Source organism: Ranitomeya variabilis, chromosome 1, assembly GCF_051348905.1.
Source record: "Ranitomeya variabilis isolate aRanVar5 chromosome 1, aRanVar5.hap1, whole genome shotgun sequence".
Lineage (NCBI taxonomy): Eukaryota > Metazoa > Chordata > Amphibia > Anura > Dendrobatidae > Ranitomeya > Ranitomeya variabilis.
This window is the reverse complement of record NC_135232.1, coordinates 293990180-294010923: the sequence shown is the minus strand read 5'-3', so window position 1 is coordinate 294010923 and position 20744 is coordinate 293990180. Positions and strand designations below refer to the sequence as shown.

General features: G+C 43.4%; 1 protein-coding gene across 2 annotated transcripts in view; it reads left to right on the top strand.

Annotated features, from left to right (window-relative positions):
- SEZ6L (seizure related 6 homolog like) overlaps window positions 1-19033 on the top strand; it is a 926161-nt gene extending 907128 nt beyond the window's left edge. For both annotated transcript variants that reach the window (XM_077295464.1, XM_077295454.1), the window contains one exon: window positions 15775-19033. In XM_077295464.1, the coding sequence (XP_077151579.1) occupies window positions 15775-15804 (30 nt within the window). In that variant the 3' untranslated portion in view covers window positions 15805-19033. The remainder of the gene's footprint in view (window positions 1-15774) is intronic.
- The last annotated feature ends 1711 nt before the right edge of the window (window positions 19034-20744 follow it).

Here is a 20744-nt window from a genome sequence, read left to right as displayed (position 1 = left end):
GGATCTCTCATTTGCTAAGCGCTGTGGTTTTACTCTTGAACCATTAGAAAATCCTATTCCTCTTAGGGGTATTGATGCTACACCATTGGCTGCAAATAAACCGCAGTATTGGACACAGGTTACCATGTGCATGACTCCTGAACACCGCGAGGTGATACGTTTCCTGGTTTTACATAAAATGCATGATTTGGTTGTTTTAGGGCTGCCATGGTTACAGACCCATAATCCAGTCCTGGACTGGAAGGCTATGTCAGTCTCAAGTTGGGGCTGTCGTGGTATTCATGGGGATTCCCTGCCTGTGTCTATTGCTTCTTCTACGCCTTCGGAAGTTCCGGAGTATTTGTCTGATTATCAGGACGTCTTCAGTGAGTCTGAGTCCAGTGCACTGCCTCCTCATAGGGACTGTGACTGTGCTATAGATTTGATCCCAGGCAGTAAATTTCCTAAGGGAAGACTGTTTAATCTGTCGGTACCTGAACATACCGCTATGCGTTCATATATCAAGGAGTCTCTGGAGAAAGGACATATTCGTCCGTCTTCTTCCCCTCTTGGTGCGGGATTCTTTTTTGTGGCAAAAAAGGACGGATCTTTGAGACCTTGTATTGATTATCGGCTTTTAAATAAGATCACTGTCAAATTTCAGTATCCTTTACCGCTGTTGTCTGACTTGTTTGCCCGGATTAAGGGTGCCAAGTGGTTCACCAAGATAGACCTTCGTGGTGCGTACAACCTTGTGCGCATTAAGCAAGGTGATGAATGGAAAACCGCATTCAATACGCCCGAAGGTCATTTTGAGTACTTGGTGATGCCTTTTGGTCTCTCCAATGCGCCTTCAGTTTTTCAGTCCTTTATGCATGACATTTTCCGGAAGTATCTGGATAAATTTTTGATTGTTTATCTGGATGATATTTTGGTTTTTTCTGATAATTGGGATTCGCATGTGGAGCAGGTCAGGTTGGTCTTTAAAATTTTGCGTGAAAATTCTTTGTTTGTCAAGGGCTCAAAGTGTCTCTTTGGTGTACAGAAGGTTCCCTTTTTGGGGTTCATTTTTTCCCCTTCTGCTGTGGAGATGGACCCAGTCAAGGTCCGAGCTATTCTTGATTGGACTCAGCCCTCGTCAGTTAAGAGTCTTCAGAAGTTCTTGGGCTTCGCTAACTTCTACCGTCGTTTTATCGCTAATTTTTCTAGCATTGTGAAACCTTTGACGGATATGACCAAGAAGGGCTCCGATGTAGCTAACTGGGCTCCTGCTGCCGTGGAGGCTTTCCAGGAGTTGAAACGCCGGTTTACTTCGGCGCCTGTTTTGTGCCAGCCTGACGTCTCACTTCCCTTTCAGGTTGAGGTGGATGCTTCGGAGATTGGGGCAGGGGCCGTTTTGTCGCAGAGAGGCCCTGGTTGCTCTGTTATGAAACCTTGTGCCTTTTTCTCTAGGAAGTTTTCGCCTGCCGAGCGAAATTATGATGTGGGCAATCGGGAGTTGTTGGCCATGAAATGGGCATTTGAGGAGTGGCGTCATTGGCTCGAGGGTGCTAAGCATCGTGTGGTGGTCTTGACTGATCACAAAAATCTGATGTATCTCGAGTCTGCTAAACGCCTTAATCCGAGACAGGCCCGCTGGTCATTGTTTTTCTCCCGCTTTGATTTTGTTGTCTCGTATTTACCTGGTTCAAAGAATGTGAAGGCCGATGCTCTTTCTAGGAGCTTTGTGCCTGATGCTCCTGGAGTCGCTGATCCTGTTGGTATTCTTAAAGATGGAGTTATCTTGTCAGCTATTTCTCCGGATCTGCGACGTGTGTTGCAGAGATTTCAGGCTGATAGGCCTGAGTCTTGTCCACCTGACAGACTGTTTGTCCCGGATAAGTGGACCAGCAGAGTCATTTCCGAGGTTCATTCCTCGGTGTTGGCAGGTCACCCGGGAATTTTTGGCACCAGAGATCTGGTGGCCAGGTCCTTTTGGTGGCCTTCCTTGTCAAGGGATGTGCGGTCATTTGTGCAGTCCTGTGGGACTTGTGCTCGAGCTAAGCCTTGCTGTTCTCGTGCCAGCGGTTTGCTCTTGCCCTTGCCTGTCCCGAAGAGACCTTGGACACATATCTCCATGGATTTCATTTCTGATCTTCCGCTATCTCAGGGCATGTCCGTTATCTGGGTGATATGTGATCGCTTCTCCAAGATGGTCCATTTGGTTCCTTTGCCTAAGCTGCCTTCCTCTTCCGATCTGGTTCCTGTGTTTTTCCAGAACGTGGTTCGTTTGCACGGCATCCCTGAGAATATTGTGTCTGACAGAGGATCCCAGTTCGTTTCCAGGTTCTGGCGATCCTTTTGTAGTAGGATGGGCATTGATTTGTCGTTTTCGTCTGCTTTCCATCCTCAGACTAATGGACAGACGGAGCGAACCAATCAGACTTTGGAGGCTTATTTGAGGTGTTTTGTCTCTGCTGATCAGGACGATTGGGTGACATTCTTGCCGTTGGCTGAGTTTGCCCTTAATAATCGGGCTAGTTCCGCCACCTTGGTTTCACCTTTTTTCTGCAACTCTGGTTTCCATCCTCGCTTTTCTTCGGGTCATGTGGAGCCTTCTGACTGTCCTGGGGTGGATTCTGTGGTGGATAGGTTGCAGCAGATCTGGAATCATGTGGTGGACAACTTGAAGTTGTCACAGGAGAAGGCTCAGCGCTTTGCCAACCGCCGCCGCGGTGTGGGTCCCCGACTACGCGTTGGGGATTTGGTATGGCTTTCTTCCCGCTTTGTTCCTATGAAGGTCTCCTCTCCCAAATTTAAACCTCGTTTTATTGGGCCTTACAAGATATTGGAAATCCTTAATCCTGTATCTTTTCGTCTGGATCTTCCTGTGTCGTTTGCTATTCACAATGTATTTCATAGGTCCTTGTTGCGGCGGTACATTGTGCCTGTAGTTCCTTCTGCTGAGCCTCCTGCTCCGGTGTTGGTTGAGGGCGAGTTGGAGTACGTGGTGGAGAAGATCTTGGATTCTCGCCTCTCCAGGCGGAGGCTTCAGTACCTGGTCAAGTGGAAGGGCTATGGTCAGGAGGATAATTCCTGGGTGGTCGCCTCTGATGTTCATGCGGCCGATTTAGTTTGTGCCTTTCATGCCGCTCATCCTGATCGCCCTGGTGGTCGTGGTGAGGGTTCGGTGACCCCTCACTAAGGGGGGGGTACTGTTGTGAATTTGCTTTTTGCTCCCTCTAGTGGTTACTAGTTTTTTGACTCTGGTTTTTCTGTCATTCCTTTTATCCGCACCTGGGTCGTTAGTTAGGGGTGTTGCTATATAAGCTCCCTGGACCTTCAGTTCAATGCCTGGCAACGTAGTTATCAGAGCTAGTCTGCTGTGCTCTTGTCTACTGATCCTGGTTCCAGTTATATCAGCTAAGTCTGCCTTTTGCTTTTTGCTATTTGTTTTGGTTTTGTATTTTTGTCCAGCTTGTTCCAAAACTATATCCTGACCTTTGCTGGAAGCTCTAGGGGGGCTGGTGTTCTCCCCCCGGACCGTTAGACGGTTCGGGGGTTCTTGAATTTCCAGTGTGGATTTTGATAGTGTTTTTGTTGACCATATAAGTTACCTTTCTTTATTCTGCTATCAGTAAGCGGGCCTCTCTGTGCTAAACCTGGTTCATTTCTGTGTTTGTCATTTCCTCTTACCTCACCGTCATTATTTGTGGGGGGCTTCTATCCAGCTTTGGGGTCCCCTTCTCTGGAGGCAAGAAAGGTCTTTGTTTTCCTCTACTAGGGGTAGCTAGATTCTCCGGCTGGCGCGTGTCATCTAGAATCAACGTAGGAATGATCCCCGGCTACTTCTAGTGTTGGCGTTAGGAGTAGATATATGGTCAACCCAGTTACCACTGCCCTATGAGCTGGATTTTTGTATTCTGCAGACTTCCACGTTCCTCTGAGACCCTCGCCATTGGGGTCATAACAGTGCCCCATATATTGTTCCATACAGTATAATGGGCTCCATATAATGCTCCATACGGTGCAATGGACCCCCTATATTGCTCCATACCATACAGAATAATGGGCCCCCTTTGTTGCTCCATATAGTACGATGGGCTCCCTATATTGGTTCATACAGTATGATGGGCGCCATAATGCTCCATACAGAAAAAAGAAATGATCAAATACTCACCTCTTTCCACTCACCGGCTGCTCCAGTCTCCTCAGCATCTTCTGACCCTCTACACTACTAGGCTAAGAGGGTGCGTTATAATGTTATCATCGTGCCCTCTTTGCTTAGGTGTCAAAGAGCTCAGATGCAGAGGGGGGTATCCAGGATGCCAAAACAGTTGAAAGTACAATGTGGGCAGCCTTGTACCAACTCTGGTACTGGACATCCCCTACTCACAGCAAAGGAGTTGTCCAGTCTAAAATGATAAGGCTCCTCACCTGTCACCCATGTCCAGTAACATGCGCACCCCCGCAGAAACCTTACACACCTAGACGCCCGCACACTCTCTGACTCTACCCTACCACTGGCATCCATATCCTCACTCCACAACACAGACAGTGCTACTGCTTTCTATAATGCCACTCTCGCTTCAGCTATTGACGCGGTTGCCCCTCTCATTCATGGCAGACAACCCTGGCACAATTTAGAAAGATGAACGCGTACACAGCCGTAACGGGGTGCCTGAGTAGGTTCCAACACCATTAAACATAGCAAAAGGCTCGTTACTCAACTTAACTTAATCAGATACAGTAAGTGGTTTAATTGTGTCCACGCTAATAAGAGAAACGTTTCGGTCCTATAACCGGACCTTCCTCAGTCACTATAATGTCAAAATAAAAAATTACAGTGGATATTGTAATAAAATTTAAAGAAAAATAAATGCATCAACATTGAAAAACAAACAAAAGTATATACAATGAGAATCAAAGGTCAGATATAATGGTCTGTAATAAATTTTCTTGAGTAGCTGATTATCACAACCATTCTAGAGCAGGATTTTATGTCAGGAGGACTCATAACAGGGAAAAAGCAACGGAAGTGGTGAAAATAAGTAGCCCTAATAAGTAGCAATAGAGATACCTGTGGTATATTGTAAGTGAAAGCGGGTGGGCCCACACAGTTGTGGGTTCTAATTATAAGTCTGCGGGTGGAATGAGAACAAGTGATGTAGCAGTAAGTAATGCTAAATCCGTGAAAGAGGGGAAAACTAATTGTGCTGCAACATACTATAGTAATAGGTGGACACAGCCCGTATCTCAGGAGTATAGCCAGACCAGGCGGTTATCCCAATGGTAAATGTACATGATTATAATAATAGGTGACTAATGACTATTGCCGCTCGTGAAAAGAGCCCCATAGTACTAACCTTTGGAGATCTAAGAACTGTGTATCTGGTTCGTGGATGACGCGGAATCCACCGCAAGTCCAGGTGACCAGGTTGTGTGGCGTGCAAGGTTAGATATAGAAAGAGGGCGGGAGTACTGGTGGCCATGAGCCTATCCGTGAGGACTGGAAGTGGTCTAACAGGAAACTAATGGCCGTGCGTGTCAGCACTTATCTGGTGCGCTCCAGGTGCAAAAAAGTAGTGCGTTCCTTAATGTCCTGTGAATCGGCTATTAAGCATATCCGGAGATATAATGTGCGGTGGTGGCAGAGTGTCCAATAGAGTAGGTGGTGCGCTTCCAGAGTTTAATAAAGGCGACTCTGGGGAAAGAAAAGGAGTAGTGTTATCATATGTTTAACCAGGTGTACCATATATGGCAGGGGTGTCAAACTGCATTCCTCGAGGGCCTCAAACCATGCGTGTTTTCAAGATTTCCTTCTCACTCCAGAAGGTGCTGAAATCATTTTGTGCAGGTGATTAAATGATCACCTGTGCAATACAAGGAAATCCTGAAAACATGACCTGTTTGCAACCCTTGAGGAATGCAGTTTGACACCCCTGATATATGGTCAGATATTATAATAACAGAATTGAGTCATAACTTAGTGAGTTAATCACAAAGTGATATTGATTAGCAGCACGATCGGATGAAAATATGCTTCAAGTAATAAAAACCAGAGGTATGATTCTATCAGTGTGCACAATCATGTAGCTGTGGAGGCAAAATATTTACATAAATGACAGGAGATCATAATCATGATTTAACCCCTTAGGCGATAAGGTGGCCAAGCTGTGGATCCAGAAGGCCTTGCGGTGACCGCATACGACAACTAAAGCCGCACGAGGCCTTCTGGATTATTACTTGGAGCATATTTTCATCCGATCGTGCTGCTAATCAATATCACTTTGTGATTAACTCACTAATAAGCCTGCAGTCACTCTGTGTGCCTGCAGAATTCTGAATACCCCCAATGCACGCACGGTATGGTGCGAGAATTCACCGGTGTCTAAGCCGAGACCGGAGGATATGTATCCATTATGCATACTCCCACCCAGAACTCAACTAGTGGCCGCAGCCTCTCTCCATACACTTATATTGAGCAAGGCCATGCCCATAAGACGGCCAAGTCAATAGACGGGGAGCAGCCTCGCGCAATACAAGTGTAAGGAGCGAGGCCATGCCCACTAATCGGGTTCTAGCCGTGAGTATGTATAACGGATACATCACCGCTGTTCCTGGCTCAGATATTGGCAAATCCTCGCACCACACAATGCGTGCCCTGAGGGGATTCATAGGTCTGCAGTCACAAAGAGTGACTGCAGACTAATCATTTTAAACCAGACAACCCCTTTAACACAACAAAAGCCATTCAACTTGTATAGTTAGGTGTCCAGCTACACTTTTTTGCATAGTTGTATTTTCCTCATTTTAAGAAAGGCTACATGTGTATAACTTTATTGAGCAATACCACTATTGTGCACTGCATATTGGACTCCCCGTGTGTACTGAGATCTGCCAAACATATGTAAGACAAAACTGTAAGAAAATTAGGACAATTTCAGCAAATCTCTCCCACTGATTGATAATAACGATAAAAATAAAAAGTCTATATAAAGCAAATTATTCTTTTATCCTGGTGTATTGTGCTATGTAGTCTAAATCCCAAAGCTTTAATATCCATACAAAATATTTCCAGATCTGGGCAAGCTGGAATAATCCCTAATGGAACATTGGTAAAATTGGTTTCTTATTCGTTCAGTTTCTTATCAGGGTTGCAGTTGGTTTCTTATTTTGCAAATTTTTTTTCATTTTTTTACAGGTTTAACAAAAAAAATACAAATTACATTAATAGAATATGCTAAGAGGTGCCCTGATGTGTATACACATAAAATCTGCTACAAAAAAAATATAAAAGTGGCACAAATAATAGACATCAAAACGTGCACCAAAGGCATTATTCAGAAGGTTAAATGACATTGAGCCACTGATCTCTCACTGCAGAAACATAGATAAGGGTGCCCCATATCAAAATCATGTCGCAGTAGACTTTTTTTTCTTATTTTAACCCCTTAACGACCGCCGATACGCATTTTAACGGCGGCAGTTAAGGGTACTAATTCCTCAGTGCCGCTTTTTAACAGTGTTGAGAAATAAGGTTATAGCGCCCCCCAGTGTTGGAAATTCTCTGGGGTAGCTGAGACCCCAAAGAACATGATTCGGGCCGGTTTTTAGCATCCCCAGTGTTGTGAGCAAAAAAAAGTCAGATTTCCTATTTATTCTCTCTCCTCTGATATGATCTAGCACCTCCGGCACCTCCTGCATTTCCCGGTGATGTCCGAAGGCCCTCAGGGTCTTCTTCCAGGAAGAAAATGGCAGGCGCTTGGGCAGTGTGCCCGCCGAGATCTGCCTGCAGGCATCCGGCAACAATAGGAAATTTCTCCTAATGGTTCATTGTGATCACTGTGATAGACCATATCACAGTGATCAAAATAAAAAAGTACAACTAACCCTGTTGTGAATTCTGTTCTCGAGCTCCCTCCTGTGGCTATGAATGGTACTTCGGTGAGTTCTGTTCATGGACTCCCTCTGGTGGCTGTGAGTGGAGCTGCTGGTTCTGAGATTCCTTCTCCAGCTGATCTCGTTCAGGCCTTGGCTGGCTGCTCTATTTAACTCCACTCAGATCTTTACTTGATGCCAGCTGTCAATGTCCTAGTACTGGTTCAGTTCTCTTGGATCTTTCAGATGACCTGTCTATTTCAGCAAAAGCTAAGTCCCTGCTAGCTTATTTGTTACCACTGTGTTTTTGTCCAGCTTGCTATTATGATTTAATCTTGTTAGCTGGAAGCTCTGGGATGCAGAGTGGCACCACTGCGCCGTGAGTTGGTGCGGTGGTTTCTTTTGCACACTCTGCGTGTTTTTTTGTTAGTTTTTTATGCTGACCGCAAAGATACCTTTTCTATCCTCTGTCTGTTTAGTCAGTCTGGCCTCCTATGCTGAAATCTATTTCATTCCTGTGTTTGTGACTTCCATCTTAACTCACAGTCAATATATGTGGGGGCTGCCTATTTCTTTGGGGAATTTCTCTGAGGCAAGGTAGGCTGTATTTTCTATCTTAGGGGTAGTTGGCTCTTAGGCTGTGAAGAGGCGTCTAGGCAGAGTCAGGAACGCTCCACGGCTATTTCTAGTTGTTGGGATAGGATTAGGGGTTGCAGTCAGCAGAGCTCCCACTTCCCAGAGCTCGTCCCGTATTGCTAGTTTGCTCATCTGGTCATTTCTAGTGCTCCTAACCACCAGCCAAACATAACAGTACAGCTGGCCCACAAAGTGTTAATGCATCTCAATAGAGGGATAAGAGAAGTTCTGAGACCATTTTTTTTTTCTCTGCAGTGTGTTTTGTATTTCTTTTCCCCTTAACCTCTGGGTGGTTCAGGACACAGGTGTAGATATGGACATTCAAGGTCTGTCCTCTTGTGTGGATCAACTCACTGCAAGGGTACAAAGCATTCAAGATTATGTAGTTCAGAACCCGATGTTAGAACCCAGAATTCCAATTCCTGATTTGTTTTCTGGGGATAGATCTAAGTTCCTGAATTTCACAAATAAATGTAGACTGTTTTTTGCTTTGAAACCCCGCTCCTCTGGTGACCCCATTCAGCAAGTAAAAATCATTATTTCTTTGCTGCGTGGCGACCCTCAAGACTGGGCATTTTCCCTTGCGCCAGGAGATCCTGCATTGCATAATGTAGATGCGTTTTTTTCTGGCGCTTGGATTGCTTTATGATGAACCAGATTCAGTGGATCAGGCAGAGAAAATTTTGCTGGCTTTGTGTCAGGGTCAGGATGAAGCGGAGGTATATTGTCAGAAGTTCAGAAAGTGGTCTGTGCTTACTCAGTGGAATGAGTGTGCCCTGGCGGCAATTTTCAGAAAGGGTCTTTCTGAAGCCCTTAAGGATGTTATGGTGGGATTCCCCACGCCTGCTGGTCTGAATGAGTCTATGTCCTTGGCCATTCAGATCGATCGACGCTTACGTGAGCGCAAAAATGTGCACCATTTGGCGGTGTTTTCTGAGCAGAAGCTTGAGCCTATGCAATGTGATAGGACCTTGACCAGAGCTGAACGGCAAGAATACAGACGTCAGAATGGGCTGTGTTTTTACTGTGATGACTCCACTCATGCTATCTCTGATTGTCCTAAGCGCACTAAACGGTTCGCTAGGTCTGCCACCATTGGTACTGTACAGCCAAAATTTCTTTTGTCCGTTACTCTGATTTGCTCTTTGTTGTCCTATTCTGTTATAGCATTTGTGGATTCAGGCGCTGCCCTGAATTTGATGGACTTGGAGTTTGCCAGGTGCTGTTGTTTTTTCTTGGAGCCCTTGCAGTATCCTATTCCATTGAGAGGAATTGATGCTACACCTTTGGCCAAGAATAAGCCTCAGTACTGGACTCAATTGACCATGTGCATGACTCCTGCACATCGGGAGGATATTCGCTTTTTGGTGTTGCATAATCTGCATGATGTGGTCGTTTTGGGCTTGCCATGGCTACAGGTCCATAATCCTGTATTGGATTGGAAATCAATGTCTGTATCCAGTTGGTGTTGTCAAGGGGTACATGGGGATGTCCCATTGTTGTCTATTTCGTCTTCCCATCCTTCTGAAGTCCCTGAGTTCTTGTCAGATTACCGGGATGTATTTGATGAGCCCAAATCCAGTGCCCTACCTCCTCATAGGGATTGCGATTGTGCTATTAATTTGATTCCTGGTAGTAAGTTTCCGAAGGGCTGACTGTTCAATTTATCTGTGCCAGAACACGCTGCAATGCGGAGTTATATAAAGGAGTCCTTGGAGAAAGCGCATATTCGCCCGTCGTCGTCACCGTTGGGAGCAGGGTTCTTTTTTGTGGCCAAGAAGGATGGTTCTCTGAGACCTTGTACAGATTACCACCTTCTTAATAAAATCACCGTCAAATTTCAGTACCCTTTGCCGTTACTGTCTGATTTGTTTGCTCGTATTAAGGGGGCTAGCTGGTTCACCAAGATAGATCTTCGAGGGGCGTATAACCTTGTGCGTATTAAACAGGGCGATGAATGGAAAACAGCATTTAATACGCCTGAGGGCCATTTTGAGTACTTGGTGATGCCATTCGGGCTTTCTAATGCTCCATCTGTGTTTCAGTCCTTTATGCATGACATCTTCCGAAAGTACCTGGATAGATTCATGATTGTATATTTGGATGATATTTTGGTCTTTTTGGACGATTGGGAGTCTCATGTGAAGCAGGTCAGAATGGTGTTCCAGGTCCTTTGTGCTCATTCCTTGTTTGTGAAGGGGTCTAAATGTCTCTTTGGAGTTCAGAAGGTTTCATTTTTGGGCTTCATTTTTTCCCCTTCAACTATCGAGATGGACCCTGTTAAAGTTCAGGCCATTCATGATTGGACTCAGGCTACTTCTGTGAAGAACCTTCAGAAATTTCTGGGCTTTGCTAATTTTTACCGTCGCTTCATCGCTAATTTTTCTAGTGTTGTTAAACCATTGACTGATTTGACCAAGAAAGGTGCTGATGTGGTCAATTGGTCCTCTGCGGCCGTTGAGGCTTTTCAGGAGCTGAAGCGTCGTGTTTCTTCTGCCCCTGTGTTGTGTCAGCCAGATGTTTCGCTCCCGATTCAGGTCGAGGATGCTTCTGAGATTGGAGCAGGGGCTGTTTTGTCTCAAAGAGGTTCTGATGGCTCTGTGATGAAACCATGTGCTTTCTTTTCTAGAAAGTTTTTGCCTGCTGAGCGCAATTATGATGTGGGTAATCGAGAGTTGTTGGCTATGAAGTGGGCGTTTGAGGAGTGGTGACATTGGCTTGAAGGAGCTAAACATCGCGTGGTGGTCTTGACGGATCACAAGAATCTGACTTATCTCGAGTCTGCCAAGCGGTTGAATCCTAGACAGGCTCGATGGTCGCTGTTTTTCTCCCGCTTAAATTTTGTGGTTTCGTGCCTTCCGGGTTCTAAGAATGTGAAGGCTGATGCCCTTTCAAGGAGTTTTGTGCCTGATTCTCCGGGAGTTCCTGAGCTGGCTGGTATTCTCAAAGAGGGGGTAATTTTGTCTGCCATCTCCCCTGATTTGCGGCGGGTGCTGCAGGAGTTTCAGGCTGATAGACCTGACCGTTGCCCAGCGGAGAAGCTGTTTGTCCCTGATAGATGGACTAGTAGAGTTATCTCTGAGGTTCATTGTTTGGTGTTGGCTGGTCATCCTCGAATCTTTGGTATCAGAGATTTGGTGGCTAGATCCTTTTGGTGGCCTTCCTTGTCACGAGATGTGCGTTCTTTTGTGCAGTCCTGTGGGACTTGTGCTTGGGCTAAGCCCTGCTGTTCTCGTGCCAGTGGGTTGCTTTTGCCCTTGCCAGTCCCGAAAAGGCCCTGGATGCATACTTCCATGGATTTTATTTCGGATCTCCCTGTCTCTCAGAGGATGTCAGTTATCTGGGTGGTTTGTGATCGCTTCTCTAAGATGGTCCATTTGGTACCTTTGCCTAAATTGCCTTCCTCCTCTGATTTGGTTCCATTGTTTTTCCAGCATGTGGTTCGTTTACATGGCATTCCGGAGAACATCGTATCGGACAGAGGTTCCCAGTTTGTTTCAAGATTTTGGCGGTCCTTTTGTGCTAAGATGGGCATTGATTTGTCTTTTTCTTCAGCTTTCCATCCTCAGACAAATGGCCAAACCGAACAAACCAATCAGACTTTGGAAACATATCTGAGATGCTTTGTTTCTGCTGATCAGGATGATTGGGTGTCCTTCTTGCCTTTGGCTGAGTTCGCCCTTAATAATCGGGCCAGCTCGGCCACTTTGGTTTCGCCTTTTTTCTGTAATTCTGGTTTCCACCCTCGTTTTTCTTCAGGGCAGGTTGAGCCTTCGGACTGTCCTGGTGTGGATTCCGTGGTGGACAGGTTGCAGCAAATTTGGACTCACGTAGTGGACAATTTGACATTGTCCCAGGAGAAGGCTCAACGTTTCGCTAACCGCCGTCGCTGTGTTGGTCCCCGACTTCGTGTTGGGGATTTGGTTTGGTTGTCGTCTCGTTTTGTTCCTATGAAGGTTTCGTCTCCTAAGTTTAAGCCTCGTTTCATTGGTCCTTATAAGATTTCTGAAATTATTAATCCTGTATCATTTCGTTTGGACCTTCCAGCTTCTTTCGCCATCCATAATGTGTTCCATAGGTCATTGTTGCAGAGATATGTGGCTCCTATGGTTCCCTCCATTGATCCTCCTGCCCCGGTGTTGGTTGAGGGGGAGTTGGAGTATGTGGTGGAGAAGATTTTGGATTCTCGTATTTCGAGACGGAAACTTCAGTACCTAGTCAAGTGGAAAGGTTATGGTCAGGAGGATAATTCCTGGGTAGTTGCCTCTGATGTTCATGCTGCCGATCTTGTTCGTGCCTTTCATTTGGCTCGTCTGGAGCGGCCTGGAGGCTCTGGTGAGGGTTCGGTGACTCCTCCTCAAGGGGGGGGTACTGTTGTGAATTCTGTTCTCGAGCTCCGTCCTGTGGTTATGAATGGTACTTCGGTGAGTTCTGTTCATGGACTCCCTCTGGTGGCTGTGAGTGGAGCTGCTGGTTCTGAGATTCCTTCTCCAGCTGATCTCGTTCAGGCCTTGGCTGGCTGCTCTATTTAACTCCACTCAGATCTTTACTTGATGCCAGCTGTCAATGTCCTAGTACTGGTTCAGTTCTCTTGGATCTTTCAGATGACCTGTCTATTTCAGCAAAAGCTAAGTCCCTGCTAGCTTATTTGTTACCACTGTGTTTTTGTCCAGCTTGCTATTATGATTTAATCTTGTTAGCTGGAAGCTCTGGGATGCAGAGTGGAACCACCGCGCCGTGAGTCGGTGCGGTGGTTTGTTTTGCACATTCTGCATGTTTTTTTGTTAGTTTTTTATGCTGACCGCAAAGATACCTTTTCTATCCTCTGTCTGTTTAGTCAGTCTGGCCTCCTATGCTGAAATCTATTTCATTCCTGTGTTTGTGACTTCCATCTTAACTCACAGTCAATATATGTGGGGGCTGCCTATTTCTTTGGGGAATTTCTCTGAGGCAAGGTAGGCTGTATTTTCTATCTTAGGGGTAGTTGGCTCTTAGGCTGTGAAGAGGCGTCTAGGCAGAGTCAGGAACGCTCCACGGCTATTTCTAGTTGTTGTTATAGGATTAGGGGTTGCGGTCAGCAGAGCTCCCACTTCCCAGAGCTCGTCCCGTATTGCTAGTTTGCTCATCTGGTCATTTCTAGTGCTCCTAACCACCAGCCAAACATAACATAACCCCCCTTTATCATCCCCTTAGTTAGGTAAAAATAAAATAAAAAATGTATTTATTTCCATTTTTTCATTAGGGTTAGGGTTGGGGCTAGGGTTAGGGTTGGGGTGAGGATTAAGGTTGAGGCTAGGGTTAGGGTTGGGGTCAGAGCTAGGATTAGGGTTAGGGTTAGGGCTAGGGTTAGATCTAGGACTAGGGTTGGGCTAGTGTTAGGGTTGGGCTAGAGTTAGGGTTGGGGCTAGGGTTAGGTTTGTGGTTAGGGTTGTGTTGGAGTTAGGGTTATGGTTAGGGTTGGGATTAGGGTTAGGGGTGTGTTGAGGTTAGGGTTGGGGTTAGGAATGTGTTAGGGTTGGAGTTATAATTGGGGAGTTTCCACTGTTTAGGTACATCAGGGGATCTCCAAACACGACATTGCACCCGCCATTGATTCCAGGCAATTTTGCATTCAAAAAGTCAAACAGTGCTCCCTCCATTCTGAGCCCTGCCATGCGCCCAAACAGTGGATTTCCCCCACATATGGGGTATCGGCGTACTCAGGAGAAAATGCGCAACAAATTTTGTGGTCCATTTTCTCCTGATACCCTTGTGAAAAAAGTTTACTTCCAAAGTAATTTTTTGGTGAAAAAAGTAAACATTTTTCCTTCCACATTGCTTTAGTTCTCGTGAAGCACCTGAAGGGTTAATAATTAGTGATGAGCGAATATTCTTGTTACTCGAGATTTCTCGAGCATGCTCGGGGGTCCTCTGAGCAACCAGGCAACCCCCACATGTACTTATGCTGGCTAACAGATGTAAATCATTCAGCTACGGCAAGAAAAACTAAATCTTCGAGCACTAAAAAATACTCGGAGGACCCCCGAGCATGCTCGAGAAATCTCGAGTATATTCGCTCATCACTATTAATAAACTTATTTAATGTGGTTTTGCCCACCTTAAGGGGTGCAGTTTTTAGAATGATGTCACTTTTGGGTATTTTATGTTATATTGACCCCAAAACTCACTTCACATGTGCGGTGGTCCGGTTGTTTTTTAAAAATTTTGTTGTAAAAATGAGAAATTTCAGGTCAACTTTTAACCCTTATAGCATCCTAACAAAAACAAATATGCTTCCAAAATTGTGCTGATGTAAAGTAGACATGTTATAAATGTTGCGATATGACTCTCTAATTTAAGGGCAAAAAAATAAAAGTTTGGAAATTACTAAATTTCCAAAATTTTTGCCAAATTTCCATTTTGTTTCGTAAATAAATGCAAGTCATATCGAAGAAATTTTACCACTAACATGAAGTACAATGTGTTATGAAAAAGCATTCTCAGAATCCGTAGGATCCGTTGAAGCGTTCCAGAGCTGTAACCTCATAAAGTGACAGTGGTCAGAATTGTAAAAATTGGCTTGGTCATTAAGGTCAAAATTGACTCTGTCACAAAGAGGTTAAATGGTAAAAGATATGTCAGGAATTTGTATTTTTTTTTTTTTTAAAGTCACTAAGGGGTTAAATTTCACCTATATATTGTGGAGATATTCACGATCAAAGTATTTGCACCTAATGAGTTACCAGACAGATTCAATGTGTGCTCTGTTGTGCATCATTTTTTGGCATTTATGCCCACTGGAGGTGAACACAAAGACACAGTCTACTACATCTAAGTGCCCACCTCCAGTTGGCACATACACTCGAAAATGATGCATGATAAAGCACACATTGACTCTGTGAGCACCATTATAGTCAATGACCCCATTGGCACATACACCAGAATCCTGTACTGTGAGGGGTTCGGAAGTAAGTCTTGATGGGACCAATGAACATAGCAAAGAGCGCAATGTGAAATGTCCCTTAGACTTATACTGGTTGGTATAAAACATCCACTAAACAGCCACCCATTATTTAAAGAATTTTATGTTTATGGGGGTTCATATTTATGGGTATCATATGATCTCTAAGCCAGTCAGCTACTATGTAAAGCAGTATATGAAATATTTTCTGTAATGACTTAAGCTACGGTAATTTGCATACCTATTCCCAGTTCCCAGGAAATTAGGGTGTCATATTCATGTGTTTAAAACTTGGTCAATTAACAGGTTTCTTGAAAATGTCCATGTGCCTCTTTAGTATGATTCTTCTTTTGTTTCAGGAAACCAGAGAATATGAAGTTTCAATATAGAAACCCGGGGTTTGATATGAGTGAAAGCAGCGGACAACTTCAATCAAAATGTCAGTTCTGCAACATGTTAGAACTTCTCAGTGCTTAATCCAGAGACTATGTGGAGTTAAAATGAACCTTTTAGTATTTTAGTTGTATTTCCTTTTGACTCTTTCTTGAAGATTTCCATCTCTGTATTTATAACATTTACATTTAGGAGACTAGATGTGTTTTAGGAAACACTGTTATTTTGCGGGGACAAGAAAAACTTATGTCAGAACAAGGACAGCTAATGCCCCGGGATTATTCTAACATAAATCTAGCAAAACAGCAGCGCTAACAAAGTGATAGCCCTCAGCTTCTCAGGATTTGCTTCAAGTCTTGAGGATTTGTATCCTTACTTACTTTGTGTTATAGAACTAACTGGAACAAGAAAAGATATTAGCAAAGTTTGTGCCGCCTTTTATGCACTTTATAGAATTGCACATGAAAGCAAAATTTGGAATGTGTTGAGGACGAATAGGGAGATATGTTCAACCATTTGTTTTAGAAAATACCCAAAAGATGAGATATAATGACTAATGAGGCATAAAACTGAGCAAAATAAATAATTTAGGGTTCCATGAAAAAGTGCATATTCACGTGATCCAGAGCAAGCATTTTAAAGATTGCGAAATCCTATAAATATATGTTATTGTATATCATGCATCTACCATTATTTCAGTGATCTGCTTACAAACAGCAGTACACATTGTTCTAATACTCCCCAGAGCTTTATTTTACTCAGACACTTCATAGAAAACAGAACAGCAGGCTTATAGGTTGCATACAGTATTTCTGTCCATATGTTTCTCTTTCTGGTATCTGTTTTTTCTTTAAATGACTGGACTATGTCTGTTGTGGAATTTGTGAGATATTTCCGAGAGGTGATACATTTTCTTCTACGTAGTCCATGAAAATGCCAGGGCTTTCTATATGTAGTACAAATTCAAATTTCTAAAACAGAGAAACCAGTAGTACCAGACCAAATCCCATTACATTGTGGTAAGGAGATCCTTCAAACAAAAAAAAAGTGAAGTCAACCAACCTTGATGTGTAGGCATTACATAAACATGGCAATACAGTTGTGTGCAACATCAGCATTATAATATTTGAATAAGCACCACCTATTGGAAATAGCAATCCTACAAGTCAATATCAACTCTTTAATGAGCCTTGTAATATGACTTAGGATAAATGTGTTTTGGGGTATTGCCCTTCATCAGTGCAACGTATAAGATCTGGTTTGGCTAGGTGAAAGGCTAATACTGGGATCTAAGGGGTAAGGTTTCTCCTTGTGGAGAGTGATATGACAGGTCTGGCACGTCAGTATGAGGAGACTTAAATGCCTTGTATGCTCCTCTGGGAAATTAAATATGCAAATTGTCTCTTCAGAGAGGAAGATTACTTGATCTCTAGTGCCACCTATTGAAAGTAGGTACTAGAGATCAAGTCCTCTTCCTCTATGAAGAGACAATTTGCATATTTAATTTCCCAGAGGAGCATGCAAGGCATTTAAGTCTCCTCATACTGACGTGCCAGACCTGTCATATCACTCTCCGCAAGGAGAAACCTTACCCCTAGATCCCAGTATTTCAATCAGAAAGTCTGGTGAATGTAGGCAAATAGACAAAGAAAAATTGTGAACGGTATGTGGTTCTAAGCCAGGTTTACATATGGCAGTTTGGTGCAGTTTTTCATGCTCCACGTTCACACGTTCAGTATTTGTAAGACAAAGTCTAGAATGGAACAATCAGAGGAAAAGTATAATTAGAAACTTGTCACCATTTCTGTATTTTTCACTCTCTCCTGATTTTGACTTACAAATACTGAGGTAAAATATTGACCAAATACTGAACGTGGTAACGTGGCCTTAGAATTCTCATCCATACTGACAGATTGCAATATTCTAGATCTCTCATAATGCCAATTATAGGCTAAATAATAGAATTTCATGCAACCTCCTCTCTGGTCCTGCACCAGACATGACAGTGTGTTTGACTTTTACACAAAGCGTTGTACATCATTTACAGGTATTGCTTACAAAGAAAAACACCTCAAGAGCCAATTTATAGTAGTCTGCCATAGTGAATGAATAGGGCAGAGCGGCAATCGGCATGTGCTCCTCATTCAGAGGATAAAGGCTGCCATAAATGTGACATGGAATTTTGTACAGAGGACTAGCAATAACTGATCCATCTAAATGAAAAAAAAGCGCCTGTCACAAATTTAAGATGCTAAGTGATAAATTCATAGTGAAATATGTCCATTTATGTCGGGTAACAGATTGCATGAATGAATACATAGATTATTTGTATTAACTATGGTTTTCCATTTCTAACCAACCCCAGGACAATCAGAAACTGAAACCAAGTACATTGATTTTCTAACTATTTGTACTGAAAACCATTCTCAGCTTTAATAACACAAGCTTATTTGTCTTTGTATTACTAAGTAAAATAATATTACACAATAACCCTTACAGTCCCTCTCCATGGGCAACGATTCGGTATGGATTTAGCAGATGACTCGCTGATACTACTAATATTCAGTAAAGCAATTTTTACGTGCTGTTCATAACGATATGGGCATCTTTGTCTTCTTCAGATTATTTTTCTGTTTTCTTTATATATGCAATTTTTAAGATTGTAACAAATGTTTGGTTTTCATAACTGGATTTGGAAAGAATAAAGACTGGAATATGTAATTTTGCAGATTTTCCAACGTCTAAACCCAATACATTACAGCTGTTGTTTTGGAAGTTCTGCTGAAGTCCGTTATCGATGCCGTGTGTAATCCCAGGACCATTACAGTGATGGTGATTGTGCTACTGTCAACCTGACCTTTCTCTACCGAGCTGTGTTTTGTGGAAAGAAGACCTTTTAGATGTCTTTTTTTATGTTGTATTTTATGGATAAGGTACTGAATGTGGACACGGGGGCTTTTGTAAAGGATACCTAGAGAAGTGACTACTAATCCCTGCATGGATAAATCTACTGCCCATGATTGAGACTGGAAAGGACTACTAACTCTTATTGGATGGCATTGTGTTTACTTTGTCATATATTTTTTTCTCTTTTCAATGTCTCCTATTTTAGCCATTTGGAAACGACAGCAAATATTTTAATAGTTTACTTTTGTTTTGAAAAATAACAAAATGCATTGGACTTACACATGGAATATTTAAAATTTAATAAAAAAGACGAATGTGTATTTGTATGGTTGAAAAGTAACAAATATGGCGTATGATATTTTCTCCCTTACAAACTAGAGTACTAACAAAAGAATTTATTTCTGAACTGATACGAGTCTCCCATCAGTTGTAAACAACTAATGTTGAATTATACCACTAAGGCCGGAGTCAGACTAAAAGTATGAAAAATCGGTCCGAGTCTCCCAGCAATGCAATGCGATGATGCGATTTTCTTCCACCCATTTATCCGTATAACATTGATTTTCCCCATTTAATTAAATTGTTCAATGGGCAGAAATGAGGAAAATGTGTGCGTATTTGTCGCAAGCTAGACGGATGGTCCGTGTGGTGTCCGAGTTTTTCTTACACCAATAGACTTGCATTGGCGAGTCTCGGACGATATACGGGTACAATCGCAGCATGCTGCTATTTTACACGCACGTCGAATACGTCTGAGAAAAAATACGGTGATGTGAGCTGCCCCATAGATTAACACTGGTCCAAGTTCTAGGCGATGTTTACTCACAGAGCACTCGTCTGTATTCTACGCTAGTGTGACGCCGGCCTAAGTGTTCTTTTTGTAAACTTAGAGTTTGATGTGATCAGTAATATATAGGTAGGGCAGTATTGATGTAAAATGTATTGACTAGATCAGGGGTGGGCAATTAATTTTCCCGAGGGGCCACATGAGAGACCATGACCATTGTGGAGGGCCGAACCAATAGGCCGAAATTAATTCTGCACAATATTAATATCGATGTATTATAATTATTATATTATTGATAATTTTATTAATATTAATTGTATAACTTAATATTGAGCAGAACTAAGAATGCTGACATCCCCCATATATATTATTTGAACCCAAGCACAGCCCCTTCTCTATATCGTATGAGCCCCCCAACAGCCCCTTATATACGGCATGAACCCCACACAGCCTCCCCCACATGCGGCATGAGCCCCACACAGCCTCCCCCATTTGCGGCATGAGCCCCACACAGCCTCCCACATATGTGGCATGAACCCCACACAGCCTCCCCATATACTGTATGAGCCCCACATAGCCTCCCCATATACAACATGAGCCCCACACAGCCTCCCTATATGTAGCATGAGCCCCACAGAGCCTCCCCATATACAACATGAGCCCCACACTGCCTCCCTATATGTAGCATGAGCCCCACACAGCCTCCCCATATACTGCAAGAGCCCCACACAGCCTCACCATATATGGCATGAGCCCCACACAGCCTCCCTATATACAGTGGGGCAAAAAAGTATTTAGTCAGTCAGCAATAGTGCAAGTGCCACCACTTAAAAAGATGAGAGGCGTCTGTAATTTACATCATAGGTAGACCTCAACTATGGGAGACAAACTGAGAAAAAAAAATCCAGAAAATCACATTGTCTGTTTTTTTATCATTTTATTTGCATTTTATGGTGGAAAATAAGTATTTGGTCAGAAACAAACAATCAAGATTTCTGGCTCTCACAGACCTGTAACTTCTTCTTTAAGAGTCTCCTCTTTCCTCCACTCATTACCTGTAGTAATGGCACCTGTTTAAACTTGTTATCAGTATAAAAAGACACCTGTGCACACCCTCAAACAGTCTGACTCCAAACTCCACTATGGTGAAGACCAAAGAGCTGTCAAAGGACACCAGAAACAAAATTGTAGCCCTGCACCAGGCTGGGAAGACTGAATCTGCAATAGCCAACCAGCTTGGAG